General features: G+C 42.3%; 1 protein-coding gene across 2 annotated transcripts; it reads right to left on the reverse strand.

Annotated features, from left to right (window-relative positions):
• Window positions 1-361: 361 nt before the first annotated feature.
• On the reverse strand, window positions 362-9,968 carry LOC121401411. Of its 2 annotated transcripts, XR_005966217.1 has the most exons (3): window positions 9,591-9,968; window positions 1,582-9,503; window positions 362-1,494 (listed from the first exon to the last, which is right to left on the reverse strand). XR_005966217.1 is itself a non-coding variant. In XM_041586023.1 (2 exons), the coding sequence occupies exon 2, from the start codon at window positions 5,469-5,471 to the stop codon at window positions 3,909-3,911; it is 1,563 nt and encodes a 520-aa protein (XP_041441957.1). In that variant the 5' UTR covers window positions 5,472-9,503; window positions 9,591-9,968; the 3' UTR covers window positions 362-3,908. The 2 variants fall into 2 exon arrangements, 1 of the variants encoding a protein (XP_041441957.1); XM_041586023.1 differs by having other exon boundaries at window positions 362-9,503.
• Window positions 9,969-16,669: the final 6,701 nt, after the last annotated feature.

Consider the following 16,669-nt stretch of genomic DNA (forward strand, 5'->3'; position numbering starts at 1 on the left):
GTTTCGAAGTCGTAGTCGAAGGTCGAAGTAGCCAATTCGATGGTCGAAGTAGCCAAAAAAAAACTTAGAAATTCAAAGTATTTTTTATTCTAATCCTTCACTCAAGCTAAGTAAATGTGCCCCATAATGTACAATGGAAAGTGAAAATATGTAAGACACCAATAACAAGGCATTTCAGAACTGTTTGAAAAATCGAGAGAAAATAAAAATTATAAAAAAGAACCTAAAAATACTTGGAACTGAACTTGAATTAACAGTCAGTGTCCATTTGACCCCCTCCCCAGTACTGGGGGGAAGCCGAGGTGACTGACTTGTGCGGGTCATTCGAATAAATCCCTCTGCGCTTACCCCTGAGGAGGTTGAGTCGGGGTAGAAGCGATTCCATCAGGGAAGGGGCTTAAAGAGACCCATGGCTCTTCCATTAGGGAGATACAATGTGTTTTATGTTCCGGAAAGGCAGATAGTCTGAGTCAACCACCCATGAAAAAATTTAGGTATGTTACCTTAGCTGGATCATGATTTCAATGGGCTAAAACACAGTGGTTGTGTATAGCGAAAATGTAGCAAACCTGCTAAAAATCAGGTTTGATTGGGAAGAGAGGCCCCAACCTTTTTCAAGATGGGCGTTACACTTCATCATGGAGAGGCTTGGGATGGCCTATGGGGTGAGGCACCTGTCTTTTCCATCAGGCCTAGGTGAAGAAGGAGCTCTGTGCCTGCTTGTAACGATTGGATGTGGTGTTGGTGATCGTTGAACGAGAAAGCAAGCTTGACTGGGAAAAGCCAGCGGTATCTGATTCGGTGTTCCTAAAGCGCTTTGTTTATAGGAGCAAATACCTTGCATTTCTGTAGGGTGACTGGAGCCAGGTCCGTGTAGTTCTGGAATTTATGGTCTTGGTAATCCAGTCGGTCGGATTGCCGTGATGCTTTCAGAATGGCAACTTGCGTTTGGTGGTAGTGCAAGCGCAGGATAATGTCCCGCGGGAGGTCTCCCTCACGCTGCGGTCTTTGTGGCAGGCGCAGCACTACACAGTGCCTTGTGCGCTGTGGCATTAGAAGAATTATAAAATCTCTGTCCCTTTAGTCTAATCAGACTTTCTTTTACTCTTTAATTCCTCTAGCGCCGTTCTATGGAAGTAGTAGGTTTAAAAAACACCCCAATACCTTTAAATAACTTCTTTAATAACTTCAACTTTCTTCATATAACACTGCTGCTTGTGCAGCGGATATTCCATGTACAAACACGTGGTGAATAAAACCATAAAAGGCAGTTCAACAGTTCAGTCTTGTCAGATAACATAAGATGGTGGATGTATTTGACTCTCAGTTAGGTATAGCACTTTGGTATAGCACTGTGCATTTGCTTTATATCAGCAGTAAGCAATTCACCTTTGTATTTGCATTTGGATTTGGTCTGTAACTGGTACTCTGTTCTGAAATTGGCACTCGAATTGTTCTGAAATTGGCACTTGGATAGGTCTGAAATTGGTGGAACTATAAGTAAGCACATATACAGGTTCAATATACAGACCTACTCACACTATTAAACAATAGGGGAACATAAACAAGTGTATTAAATACCTATTTGGCCTTCTCTGCTTCCATAAAACTTATCTCTGACTGGAACTCTCTGTTTCTTCCCTTTGTCTGATGAGTAATGGCTTCAGAAAGATCTGGCATGGGGAACTCCCACACAGATCAATTGTGTAGCTGACTGGGATTGGTTGAGGCTCTTGTGCAGTGTGAGGCTGGCTATGATTGGCTTACCTATATAATGAGTCTTAAAGGTACATTTTCTTTTTCTGCTTCTGCTAACACAATGCATATAAATGTTATAACATTCACATTCAGAAACATAAATTACAGGCAAACTCTGCTTTTTACTTAAACATGTGAACTGTACTGAGGTTATTGGCAGGTTTTGGTGCATACATATATATTACCATAATAGTAACCTAGGACAGGTCTTAGCTGGCCAGCTACACTCCCACCAAAATTACCTACAACTCTATGTTCTCAGTAGTAGGATTTCAACATGGATTTGAGGAATTTTCCATCTGGTTCTCAACTCTCAAGTGTCTTTTGTTACTCTCAAGCAGAACAACTAACTTTTGAATTGGACGTTCCAACTTGAGTGGAATTGTGAGACGTTTTCCTTTTTTGTCAAGTTTTGAGTCTCCTATTTGTAACAATACTCTTCTCACTAGTCCGTCTTCGTCCTTTTGAACTTCTAGGACTTTGGCCAATTTCCATTGACTTCTAGGTAAGTCGTCTTCTTTTACTAACACTATGTCATCAATTTGGACATTTCCTCTGGGTGTTTGCCATTTACTTCTTAGTGTGAGATGAGCTAAGTACTCTTTACTCCATCTATTCCAAAACTGTTCTGATAGACATTGAACTCTTCGCCATCTTTTTCTGGCGTATAAATCCTCTTTGGTGAATTTGCCAGGCGGTGGCTGTATGTAATCAGGTTTAAGGTGAAGTAGATGGTTGGGAGTTAAAGGTTCCAAACTTGTTTGGTCGTTGATGTTGTCGACTGTAAGTGGACGACTGTTAACAATAGACATTACTTCATAGAATAGTGTCCTAAGTGAAGCATCATCTATTCTTCCGGCGTTCCTTTTCAACACTGCACTTAGCACATTTCTTACAGTTCTGATTTGCCTCTCCCAAACTCCTCCTGTATGGCTTGCATTTGGAGCATTCATGTGAAAATCACACTGTTTCTCTAACAAGTACTCAGTTACTTTTTCTTTATCCATCTCTTTTAGAGCCTTGTTCAATTCATTCTTTGCTCCAACAAAATTAGATCCTTGGTCAGATCTAAGCTCTCTGACAGTACCTCTAATGGCTATGAAACATCTTAAGGCGTTGATGAATGCATCAGTTGACATATCTTCCAACATTTCCAGGTGAATTGCTCTGGAGCTTAGACATGTAAATATTAGTCCATATCTCTTGTACTCCTTGCGGTTCTGTTTGGTGATAAATGGGCCAAAACAATCCATTCCTCTATAAAGAAATGGTGGTGATGGGTTCACACGATCAGCCGGTAGATCAGCCATTCTTTGTTCTTCTGTAGGTCTACGTGTCTTTCTACAGGTTACACATTTACTTATGTACTTTGCTATAACTTTGCTTCCTTTCACTATCCAGTAACCACCTTCTCTCAAACAGTTTTGGGTAAAGTTTCTTCCTTGATGCAAGGATTTGTTGTGGTAGTGATCAATAATCAATCTTGTGAAGGTAGAATTTTTGGGTAGAATTGCTGGATGCTTAACTCTGCCAGGTAATGATGCATTTTCCAGTCTCCCTCCCACCTTCAGTATACCATCCTGCAGAACAAGATTAAGCTTGTACAATGGGTGGTTGTTTGGAAGCCTTTTAGGTTCTTGACTAAGTCTCTTCTATTCTTTACTGTAGAATCTCTGTTGAATGAGTCTTATGACTGTTTCTTCAGCTTTCATTCTTTCCTCTACATTCAACGATTCCTTCTTTCTGATTCCTTTTGCCAACCGTTGAATTCGAGCTACTACATTTATGACTGTATTCCACTTTGAACATCTGGCTAGTCTTTCAAGTATGTCATCTTGACACTTGGCGGCAGTGCTCAATGTTTGAACAACCTTTACTTCTGGATCACCCATAGACAGTTCTGTATAACCTTCGCTGGGTATAATTTCCTTTTCCCAAAGGAACTCTGGACCGGTGAACCAGTTTGAATTCTTCAATTCTGTTACATTCAGGCCTCTTGAAGCATGATCTGCTGGGTTATGCTTTGTGTCAATATAATGCCAATGTTCTGGATTTGTTGTTCCTCGAATTTTCTGGACTCTGTTGGCGACAAAGATGTGGAATCTTCGAGCGTCATTGTTTATGTATCCTAGGACAACTTGTGAGTCTGTTCAAAAATACTCCTCATCTATTTTCAATTCCAATTCTTCTTTCAGAAATTGGCTTACTGATGCTGAAACGACAGCTGCTGTCAGTTCAAGTCTTGGTATTGTCTGAATACTGTTTGGTGCGACTCTGGCCTTTCCCATAACCAGGGCACAGTGTATCTTTTCTTCTCCTATCACTCTGATATAGGAGCACTGACCATAACCATGACTACTGGCATCTGAAAAGCGATGAAGTTCTATTTTCTTGTACTTTCCGAAATCAGGAGGTACAAAACATCTGGGTATCCGAACTTTTTTCAAATTTTGCAAGTCTCTTATCCAACTCTCCCACCTTGGCCTCAAGCTTTCAGGTATGGGTTCATCCCATCCCAACTTCTGTCTGCATAATTCTTGCAGCATTTCTTTTGCTCTGAGAATTGCTGGTGCCAAGAATCCCAATGGATCATATATTGAAGCCACTGTGGAAAGAATGGTACATCTAGTTGGAACTTTCTCTTCAATGGATACTTCAAAGAAGAAATTGTCATCTTCTACATTCCATCCCAATCCGAGTACATTCTGAACTGGAAGATGATCATAGTTAAGATCTACATTCTTCATTGTTGATGCACGTTCAGAGTCACTGATGGATTCCAGTACCTCTCTGTTGTTTGAGATGAATTTGTGAAGACGCAGGTTTCCCCTTGCGCATAACTCTTGGCTTTCTTTCACCAACTGAATTGCAGATTCTGTGGACTCTAGACTTATAAGACCATCATCTACATAAAAGTTTTTCTTCAGAAAATTTGATGCTGATGGACAATCCTTTTCATTCTGTTTGGCCAGATATTTCATACCATAATTGGCGCAACCTGGAGATGATGCTGCTCCAAACAAGTGTACTTTCATCCTGTATACCGCTGGCTCTGTATCTATATCTCCGTCCTCCCACCATAGAAACCTCAGGAAGTCTCTATCTTCCTTCTTCACATGAAACTGGTGGAACATCTTTTCAACGTCACACATGACTGCTACGGGATACTTTCTAAATCTACAGAGTACTCCAGGCAGAGTGTTTGTAAGATCTGGTCCTTTTAGTAGATGATCATTCAATGCAACATCATTGTACTTTGCTGAGCAATCAAAAACTACTCTGATCTTATCTGGTTTCTTTGGGTGATAGACACCTTGATGTGGTATGTACCACACTTCTCCTTCTTTAGGCTGACTATCAACTTTCTCTGCATGTCCTTCTTTGAGGATGTCTTTTATGAATTTCAAATAATCATCCTTGAGTTTGGGATTTCTTCCCATCCTTTTCTTTAAGCCTTTCAATCTTGCTAGGGCAAGAACTCTGTTGTTTGGCAGATGAGGTCGTTCTCTAAAGGGTAAGGGCATTTCAAGATGACCTTGTTGATTTTGCTGAATATTATCTTCTAGAGTGTGTACAAACTTTATGTCCTCTTGGGATACACTCTTTTCACTAGAACTTACGTCTGCAAAGTCGGATTCTAGGATCTTGATTACTTTCGCTGGACTTACAGTTGGTAACTCTAGGACGGATATTCGATGACACAATCCTGTCATCTGTCTTGAGTTTGCAATCTGCTGTTTTCCTCCAACAACACCCCATCCTAGATCAGTTTGAACTGCGTAGGGTTCACCCTTTCCTCCTGTGATTACCTTTCGTGGTACCAACGCCTCAGGACAGTCGTAACCTATCAGCAGTCCAACACCAACTCCTTCAGCGGGGACATTTCATGGGATATGACAGATAGGTGCTCCCATTTGTTGGCTGTTTCACAGGTAGGTATGCGGTCTCGATCTAGAGGTATGTCGTCTTTTGTATAAGCTGGAGGTAGATCTAATATGCAGTTTGAATGAAGTCCTCTAACTCTCAGTCCTTTGACTGTTCACCAATGTGTCTCTTCCCGTCATTGTGGTGAGTTTGAGTTTCACTGGTTCTGTAGCCACTTGTAATTTCTTGCAGATTTCTTGATCAATGAAGGTGACATCACTCTGAGCATCCAGTAGTGCATAGGCGTATACCTTCTTGTTCTTCCTTTTAGGATTTGAAATGCACACTGGTACAACCATTGACGTGCCATTGATTTCTCCTTCCCTCACTCTGCAAGAGAATACTGATACTTTCTTTTCTTCCTCAGTATCTCTGGGCATTAAGGATTTCTCTTTCTTTGGACGCTCTTCATGTAGTGGTGTAGGATGGCGTCCTCTACAAACGCTGCATGTGGCCTTTTTCTTGCACTCCTTAGTAACATGGCCTTTTCTTAGACATCCAAAACACAGTTGGTTATCAAGTACAAACTTCTTCTTTTCATCTAGAGACTTTTCCTTCAATTGTTGGCACTTATGTATAGAATGGTTCTCTCCACAGAACATACACTTGAAGGTAGTCTGAAGATTTGTCGGTTCTAACCCTTTACTGATCCCAGTAGTGACTTTGAACTTGCTCTCATAGGTATCTGGACCTTTAGTAGCTGTGTTGGTTGTAAAGCTAGTTGCTCTTGCACGTTTTGTCTCTCTTGCAGGCCTTTCTTCTAAGGGTTTTAAGACGTAAGATGCTGTTACTGGATTACATGCTATCCGTGCTTCCTCATTGACAAACACAGAGAACTCTTTGAAACTTGGGAAGTTTTTGCCTTGGTCTAACTGTTTAGTCACATAGCGATTCCATCTAGAAGCCACTTCTTCAGGTAGCTTGGTTAGCATCCTGTGGTTTTCTAGATAGTCGTTCAGTACTTCTAGTCCTTGAACATGTGGGATGGCATTGCTGCATGCTTGCAGGTAGTCACCATACTCTTGGAGTTTGAAGTGTTCTTTAGGACCTATTTTAGGCCAGTTTATTAATTTCTCTCTGAAGGCTCTTTGTACTAAGAAGGGATGACCATATCTTGCATTTAATTTTTCCCAGGCTTGCTTGTAGGCTTCTTCATCTTTCCTATAGAAGTTACCTTCAAGAGCTTTCTTTACTTCTCCGCCAGTATATCTCTGAAGGTAGAATAACTTGTCGACTGGACGGAAGCAATGATGCTTAATGATCATTTCAAAACTTGCTTTCCACTCTATGAACTTCAGTACGTCTCCAGAAAATACAGTAGGTTCCGGAACAGGAAGTCTAGTGAGGAATCTTCTCTGGGGTCTCGCTGGGACAACAGCTGTAACATCCTCATGTTCGTTGCCATGACATACGGGGATAGAGTTATCTGGTTCTATTTTCTCACTTGGTTCTGAATTAAGTAAGTCTCTCTCTTTGTCTCTCTGAGCAGGGATGGAAGGACTACAACTTATTTTTTCATAACATGCTGGAGATTTCCTTCCATTCTCCTGGGTGTATCAAAGAAAGTAGGAAACGGCTTCTTCACTTAGTAACGATTTGGACCTATGACTACCCTGATTCATATCCTCTTCGTGTACTCTGAGTCTGGCTTCTATAATCTTAACTTCCTTTTGCCTTTCCAGACTTTTCATTTCAGATTCCATTTTATCGCGTTGTGCATCCATTTCGGCTATCCGTAGACGCTGCATCTCAATGGCAGATTCCATCTCTACTTCTGCTCTCTTGGCAGCGAGTTGTTCAGCTAATTCCTTTCTTTTGGCTGAAGTATTTGAGGACTCTGATATTTGGCTGGTACTTCTGCTAGCAAAGGAAGTCGCACTTGAGATTGTGGTTCCCCCTAAGGACCTGGCATAGTCTCTCTTGAAAAACTCATTCATTCCCTTTCAAGCGTTAACTTCATCATAGTTTGCTGCAGATGATAGTTCTCTCATGAGCTTTGCTAAATCCCTAGTGACTGCTGTACATGTGTCCATGTTCCTTACAATATCCTGGGGAGGTGTCATAGACGATCGCAGGTTGACATATGCTGCCATAAGCTCTGACTGAGATTCTTCTACTGACTATCATTTCACACAGGTTCCCTTTTATGCTTTCTTGTTTTAGCTTTTTCCGAATGCCTATAATGTATAATTTCCACCTCTCATACATTCGGGCGAACCTTTTTCTTTTCAGCGCTGCCTCTTGCTCCAAATTTTCTAGCACCTTTTGGGTCGGTTTTCTGTCACGTGATGAACGTCTTAGTTCACCTGTTTGAGCTATATTTGTTTGGGGCGAGACTACTGTTAGATTAGATCTTTCTAACTCAGACAGGTTCTCTTGCTCTTCACCTTCTACTATATCTATCTTTGCATCCTCTAATGGTGGAGTGGTAATACTAGGCTCAGCCATTTTTTTTTTTAATGCTATAATAATTAATATGAATAATAAGGACCTGTCACTTTAAATGCAATACTGACAAATGCAAAAAATAAATGACTTTCACTTTAAATGTAATGGCAGTAGATGCAGGAATAAATGACATTCACTTTAAATACTTTAGAGTCCATATACTATAAACTGTCCTTTTTGCTTTAAAGTCTGTTTTTCCAGAACACAAAAGATGTCTCTTGCAAAACCTATGTGCAAGGACAAGTTATAAAAGGGAAAGCTCTGACCTTATTTGAAGAGCAGGATACTGTGATCTGAAGGTTGCAGGAACAAATGTCAATCTTAAAGGAGACTTGTCTTTCCTTGGTGCGATGACTTGCGATGCTCTGCGATGACTTGCGATGCTCTGCGATGACTTGTGATGCTCTGTGATGACTTGCGATGCTCTGCGATACTTGTGATGCTCTGTGATGACTTGCGATACTCTGTGATGACTTGCGATGCTCTGCGATGACTTGCGATGCGCTGCTGCAAGCTTTGGGCCTAGTTGTGGGAAACTAGCTGGATTCAACACGTAGTCTGTTGGTGGATAGCGGTGCGGACACTCTAGCTCTGGACTCTGGCCTCCCACCATGCGTCTCTTTCTCTCTCTATGAATTGCATGAGGGTTGGCGCTCTTTCTCTGACTATCTTGCCTTTGCCGTTCTGCCACTTTAAGAGTCGGCTGCAGTCTGACTAATGCCCACGTTCTATGGCCTGTATGGTAGCTCCGCTGAGGTATCTCTGCGTGCTCACTCAGGGAACAGTTGCTGCTTGTCGGTATATGCTGGCACTCCGCTTCTCTAATGCGCTCTTTACTGTGCAAATTGAGGAGCACTATTGCTTTGCCCTCAGAAGGTTATAGTTCCACTGTGGCAGGCGCAGCACTACACAGTGCCTTGTGCGCTGTGGCATTAGAGAATTATAAAATCTCTGTCCCTTTAGTCTAATCAGACTTTCTTTTACTCTTTAATTCCTCTAGCGCCGTTCTATGGAAGCAGTAGGTTTAAAAAACACACCAATACCTTTAAATAACTTCTTTAATAACTTCAACTTTCTTCATATAACACTGCTGCTTGTGCAGCGGATATTCCATGTACAAACACGTGGTGAATAAAACCATAAAAGGCAGTTCAACAGTTCAGTCTTGTCAGATAACATAAGATGGTGGATGTATTTGACTCTCAGTTAGGTATAGCACTTTGGTATAGCACTGTGCATTTGCTTTATATCAGCAGTAAGCAATTCACCTTTGTATTTGCATTTGGATTTGGTCTGTAACTGGTACTCTGTTCTGAAATTGGCACTCGAATTGTTCTGAAATTGGCACTTGGATAGGTCTGAAATTGGTGGAACTATAAGTAAGCACATATACAGATTCAATATACAGACCTACTCACACTATTAAACAATAGGGGAACATAAACAAGTGTATTAAATACCTATTTGGCCTTCTCTGCTTCCATAAAACTTATCTCTGACTGGAACTCTCTGTTTCTTCCCTTTGTCTGATGAGTAATGGCTTCAGAAAGATCTGGCATGGGGAACTCCCACACAGATCAATTGTGTAGCTGACTGGGATTGGTTGAGGCTCTTGTGCAGTGTGAGGCTGGCTATGATTGGCTTACCTATATAATGAGTCTTAAAGGTACATTTTCTTTTTCTGCTTCTGCTAACACAATGCATATAAATGTTATAACATTCACATTCAGAAACATAAATTACAGGCAAACTCTGCTTTTTACTTAAACATGTGAACTGTACTGAGGTTATTGGCAGGTTTTGGTGCATACATATATATTACCATAATAGTAACCTAGGACAGGTCTTAGCTGGCCAGCTACAGTCTTAGGGCGCGGTGTATTCGGTCGCATTCTAAGCATTCAGGTGCTAGATTAGGAGTCACCTGGTGAATATAGTCTGGACTGCAGCCTGTATGTCGATGATGGTTTCCAGTAGGCCCTGAATACGCAGATTGTTGCGCCTGGAGCGGTTGTCAGAGTCCTTGATTTTGTCCATGGCCTCCTGCATCTGTTTATGTAACTCAGCGATGTCCTGCTCATGTGTGTCAAGAACGGTAGTTATATCATCAACCTTTTGTTCTAAGACATTCGTCCTCTGGCCGAGTTCATGTATTTGCTTGGATATGTCGGCTGTTATTGAGGCCGCCATTGCGGCTAGTTCTTGCTGCAGCATTGTTTTGAATTTATCCAGGAGTGCCGGTTCTTCTCCCGGTGTACTTTCTGGGGTGGTGGAGCAGGCGGGGAAGAGTCTTCTTGCAACGCGGGCAGGGAAGAGTCTTCTTGCGATGCCATCGAGGGTGGATATGAGGCTTGCGGCCTAGTAAGGTTTGACGATACGCTCCACATGTGTAATGGAAACCGATACTCACGTCCAAGATGGCGTCCAAGATGGCGGCCCCCTGCCTCTCCATGTGGATTCTGCTGGTCGCAGCGCTGTGACGCCAGCATCTTCTCGCCCGCCGATTGGTCGCCGGCATCATGACGTCATTGCGTCCAAACTTTTGGCGCCAAGACTGGCCTATTTAAAGCAGCTTGGACACTGCAAACATTGCCCAAGAATAGGTTTCACTTTGTGTATTCCTGGGTGTGATTATTGATTGTCTCATTGATTCCTGTGTACCGACCTTGCCTGTTGAAATGTATTTTTTTCCCTTCTCTGGCGCCTGTGGGCCATATGGGTGTCAGGAATAAAATTACTGAGTCTTCTAGTGCAGATTTCCCCAATATAAAGTGCTTAAGCGAGATGCTTTACAGGGATTATATCTTAGAGGAACGCAGCTCTCTCAAGATATGGCCATCTTGGTTGGCTGCTCACAAGCGCCCCCTCAATTAACATGTTCATTTTACAAAATTTGGCAGTTATGAAAGTTTGAAAATATTTCTGTGGTTTTTTTTTCCAGTTACAGTTTTGCTAATAAAGGTGCCCTTTAAGCTGAGAGTCTAACTTTTCCCAAGGGACCAGTTATCTTATATTGTTACAATTACTTATTTGCTTATCTAAAAATTGTTACAAAAGTATCTTATCTGCTGCTCTGCTGTTCTGGGCTGTCTGCCAAAAATCAATTAAGTTAGAAACATTGTTTAATTTTCTGGCTGTTCAGTACAGAGAAAAACGGGACTTTCCAGTATAAACGAGGGACTGCGGGTTGAGCTGTCAAAAGAGGGACTGTCCCTCTAAAAACGGGACAGTTGGGACACAGATTTGTGCAAGTCAGGCCCCTGTACTAAACATATCCACGGAGTGGTAAGTGCAGATTGCATTGATAAATAAACAGAGCTCTTTACTAGCCCTTAATTCCAGATTTGTCTGTAATTGTTGGGCAAATGCCACATCAAAGAGGAGTAGGAAACAAAATAAACTGCCTTCCTGATTATCCAACATTCGTGTCACAGAACAGCCTGAGTGATTTATGGCTCAATTTAGATAACATTCCTCTGATCACCCCTTCCCTTTTGCGTCCGTGGAAGTGTGCCTGTGGAAGCCTTCCAGGGGGAAAGACATATAATAAGGATTTCCTAACTATGTATAGTTCCCCTTCAAATGTGCAGTAAATTAGCAATATATAGAATGCCAGCAAATATATTTCTCTTTACATCTACAGTGCTAGGGTACAGCTTATTGCAGAAATACAAATATAAAGGAAAGCATTGAGTACCTGCTGCCCTGTCCTATGGGAGCCTACACCTTACTCATACTCCCCCCAGGCCTGGTAACAGACCTGGAGGTGGGGTAGGTTTGCTTCTCTCTCCCCGCTCTACTTTTAAAGTTCTTCTACTTTTAAAGTTCTTACACCTGTTCCTTCCCTATCATTGTCCTCATTTGAGGCTCACTGCATTAGGCTCTTTTCTCCTGTTTCACTCTGCATTGCTGTCATATATCGACCACCAGGACCAACTGCACAATTTATGGACAACTTTGCTGCCTGGCTTCCTTACTTTCTTTCATCTAACATCCCATCCATCATATTAGGTGACTTTAATAAACCCATTAACAACCCTTCTTTCACTAACCTCCTCCCCAGGCTTATCTTTGTGCTCAGACTCCCCCTCTCACTCCAATGGTAATGCTCTGGATCTCATATTTACCAGACTCTGTTCAACCACCAATTTTACTAACTCACCATTTCCCCTCTCTGATCGCAATATGCTCACATTTCAACTCTCACTTACTCCCTCATCACCCCCTGCTATTCCCCAAACACGTACTTACCGTGACTTGCAAGCCGTAGACGTGTCACATCTCTCTTGACTCTAATATCTCAGCCATCTCTTGTCCTAATGTGGCTACCTCTGTCTACTATAGTACTCTCACCACTGCCCTAAATGAGCTTGCTCCTATAAAAACTAAATGTGCTAGACCCAAACCACTTCAATCTTGGCATACTGCTCATACAAAACCAATCCAAAGACATTCACGTGCACTTGAGCGTCGCTGGCGCAAATCCCGTTCAGAATCAGACTTTTGGAACTACAAATCTGCCCTGCGCTCCTATTACACCAGCCAAACAAACATACTTTACTTCACTCATTAACTCCCTTTCTAAAAAACCAGCACAACTTTTCTCCACCTTTAACACTCTCCTTTCCCCTTCTCCACCCTCTCCATGCACATCTGTCTCTGCTCAAGATATTGCTGAGCAAAAACAAAATTGACACTATCAGAAGGGACATTACACTACTCAACCCCCCTAGACTTCCACCACTCTCCCTCCACACTCCCCAGTCTCTCCTGTGCTCCTTCACCCATGTCACTGATGAGGAAGTCGCAAAGCTTTTGGCCTCTTCTCACCTAACCACCTGCCCGCTTGATCCAATTCCCTCAAAACTTCCCCGCAATACCAATCCTTGTCTAATCAAAGCCTTAACTCACCTATTAAATCTTTCATTCTCAACTGGACTGTTTCCTTCTCAACTAAAACATGCTCTTGTCAGCCCCATTCTGAAAAAACCCTCTCTTGATCCCTCCAATCTTGACAACCTCCGAACCTATCTCTCTGCTACCTTTCATCTCTAAACTATTTGAGCGCCTAGTCTACAACTGACTAACCTCATTCCTCTCTGACAATAACCTGCTGGACCCCCTACAATCTGGTTTTAAGCCACAAAACTCCATGGAAACTGCCCTGACTCGACTAACTGCTTGATCTCTCAGCCGCATTTGACACTGTAGATCACCCTCTCCTCCTCCAGTCCCTCCATTCGCTTGGCCTTCGTGACACAGCCCTCTCCTGGTTCTCTTCTTACATCACCAATCGTTCCTTCAGTGTCTCCTACAACGGAGAAGCATCTTCTCCCCTACCTCTTTCTGTTGGAGTTCCTCAAGGCTCTGTCCTGGGACCCTTACTATTCTCCCTCTATACTTCCTCCCTCGGCAAATTAATCAACTCGTATGGTTTCCACTACCACCTCTTTGCTGATGATACTCAGATCTATCTCTCATCTCCTGATCTCAACCCAGAACTCCTAACTCGCGTCTCCTCCTGCCTGTCCGCTATCTTTACCTAGATGTCGCAACGCTACCTTAAATTAAACCTCTCTAAAACTGAAATATTTCTCTTTCTTCCAACTAACACCAGTAACATCCCAGAAGTATCCATCATAGTTAACTATTCCACTATCACCCCCTCTCCCCAGGCCCGGTGCCTTTGGGTTATCCTCGATTCTGCCCTGTCATTCACTCCTCATATCCAGTCACTTATTAAATCATGTCACTTCCACCTAAGGAACATATCCAAAATACGATCATTTATCACCAAAGATGCTGCCAAAATTCTTATTCACTCTCTCATCATATCACATCTAGACTACTGTAACTCTCTTTTAATTGGCCTTCCCCTCCAGAGACTGTCACCTCTACAGTCCATAATGAACACTGCTGTGAGGCTCATACACCTCAGCAACCACTCCTCCTCTGACTCGCCATTCTGTCAATCCCTGCACTGGCTTTCAGAATCAAATTCAAATTAATGACACTGACTTTCAAAGCACTTCATAACTCTGCTCCACCCTACATTTCTGAAATCATCTCTATATACTCACCCAACCGCTTACTACGCTCCTCTACTGACCTGCTACTCAACTCTTCTCTCATTACCTCCTCATATGCTCGCATTCAAGACTTTGCAAGGGCTGCACCCCTCCTCTGGAACTCTCTCCCACAGTCTGTTTGACTTTCGCCCAACCTTTATGCTATCAAGAAATCTCTTAAAACACACTTCTTTCGAAAAGCCTACCCTCACTCTTCTTAACTACCAAAACGCAACACCACATACAGTACCACATTTCTCACCCACTTAATTCGATCTTGCCCACTCCCACACCTTGTGTGTTACTCCATTCCCTTTAGAGTGTATGCCTATACATAGGGCCTTCCTCACCTTTTTGTATTGGTATTGATTGTGTATGTAACTCCATATGTTCTGTGTACATAATTTATGTGATTTAGTTGTATAATCACATTTACTTTACAGTGCTACGCAATATGTTGGCGCTATATAAATACATGTTGATAATAATAATATTATACTGTAATAGCCATGGAAACAAAAGGAGGCTGTCTCTCCCAGGCCCAGGACCAGCAGATCAAACTTTCAAATCTCTATGATCCTCCTTACTGTCCTTACTGGACTCCCCTGTTTTTTTAAAAGTCACCAAATATTTATTGCAACATCACTGTGCATCCAACGTTTCGGCCCATATTGGGGCCTTATCCTAGAAAAACCAGCCTGGCCAGTTAAAATTATGGTTGATCCCAATGTTATTAATAGGGAAAAAAGATAAATATATAGGAAGGCCAGTATTTTTTTCCAGAAAAGGTGGCAACCTTCTCATCTCATGACAGCTGAAGGGACCCTAGGGCAGCATCCCTGATTTGAAGTTAATCAATAAAAATGAGTGCAAGCAGTCAGGCCAAAGGATTGTAGGTCCATCTCTCAGACACAAAGCAAATACTTCCCCGCATCCTCAATAAGCAGGGCCGCTCCTATGGATTTGCCATATATCTTGCAGGCCTGGTAGTGACACGGTGCCGTTACAAACTCCTGCAGCACATAATTCCACTCTAGTAAAAGTCTAAAAAAAAATTCCCCATAAATTAAAACAGGGGAAAAAACCCTGTAAATCTCTTGAAGATGACAATATATTTTTTATTGCCGCTGTAGTGTGTCCATAAATTAAATCCCCCCCCCCCCCCCGATCACACAGCAGCCATAAAATGTGCCAATGTGCACACCGAGATCTCCATAAAACAGCGACAGGGAGAGAACAAGGGAAAACACACAGATTAAATACAGTGGCACTTTTCCCAAATATACATAAAATGCTACCCTTTTAAATGAATGTGGAGGCCAGATTGGCTGGATTTGAAGATTAAATTTGGCCTTAAATCAAACATTCCATCTGTGCTTTTGTGGTGTAAACAGCAGACTCTACGAGGGTCATTTACATGGTGCAAAGAAGGGTGCAATCCCTATTGGGTTTTGCACTTTCCACCCTGCACATAGTGAAATTGCTACAGGTTTCTGTGCTGCCTGTTTTTGGTAGTGCTGTATATTTATGAGGGGTGGATGGGACGTTCCTCCTTGTGCTCTCTGGTCCCCAAACTTGCACGTCATTCAATTTCCAACCTGGCACTAGATGCAGAGTACATACAGACCCTCTTTAAAGGGCACACATATGAATGACATGCAAGTTAGGTGGGACTTGTGACCCATATGTCCTCATTTAAAAACTCTTGAATACGGGGTTTGGCTGTGCTCTACACTTAGTCTTGGATTGGAAATCTTGCTGTAGGTGCTGAGTGCCATGCCGGCAGCAAGGCAGTCCTGTCCTTAGTAGTAATTAGTAAGTACAGGGTTCCACTATGGCCTGCATCCATTTGTAACCCCACTTTGTGCACAGGTGCCTCCCTCCCAAATTGCGGGACCCTTTTTAAGAGACCCTACAGGTATTCCTGGTGAATTGTACTTAGTACTGGGGAATACCTATGCTGCCATTGTTTTATGTTAACTCTCGGTACAGGCTAGGAGCAAATGTAGGGGGTTGTCCCTGCTGAATTGTGCTTAGTACAGGGGAATTCCTATGCTGCTATAGTTTTATGGGATCTCTCTGACCCCATAAAACTATGTGAGCTGTGAGTAAACGTGGGGGGCTGTTCCTGCTGAATTGAACTTACAGGGGAATACCTATTCTGCCATAGTTTTATGGTATCTCTCTGTACAGGCTATGAGCAAACTTAGGGGACTGTTCCTGCTGAATTGTGCTAAGTACAGGGGAATACCTATCCTGCCATAGTTTTATGGTATCTCTCTGTACAGGCTATGAGCAAACTTAGGGGGCTGTTCCTGCTGAATTGTGCTTAGTACAAGGGAATAACCCAGACACAAGTTTTTTTGAAATGAGCACTCATTTTAAAACAATTACCAACTAAATTACTAGAATTAGAACCCCTTAGTACCCCTTAAACACTACAGGGCAACTTTCAAAGTCATGTCCATTAT

The sequence above is a fragment of the Xenopus laevis genome, chromosome 3L (genome assembly GCF_017654675.1).
Source record: "Xenopus laevis strain J_2021 chromosome 3L, Xenopus_laevis_v10.1, whole genome shotgun sequence".
Lineage (NCBI taxonomy): Eukaryota > Metazoa > Chordata > Amphibia > Anura > Pipidae > Xenopus > Xenopus laevis.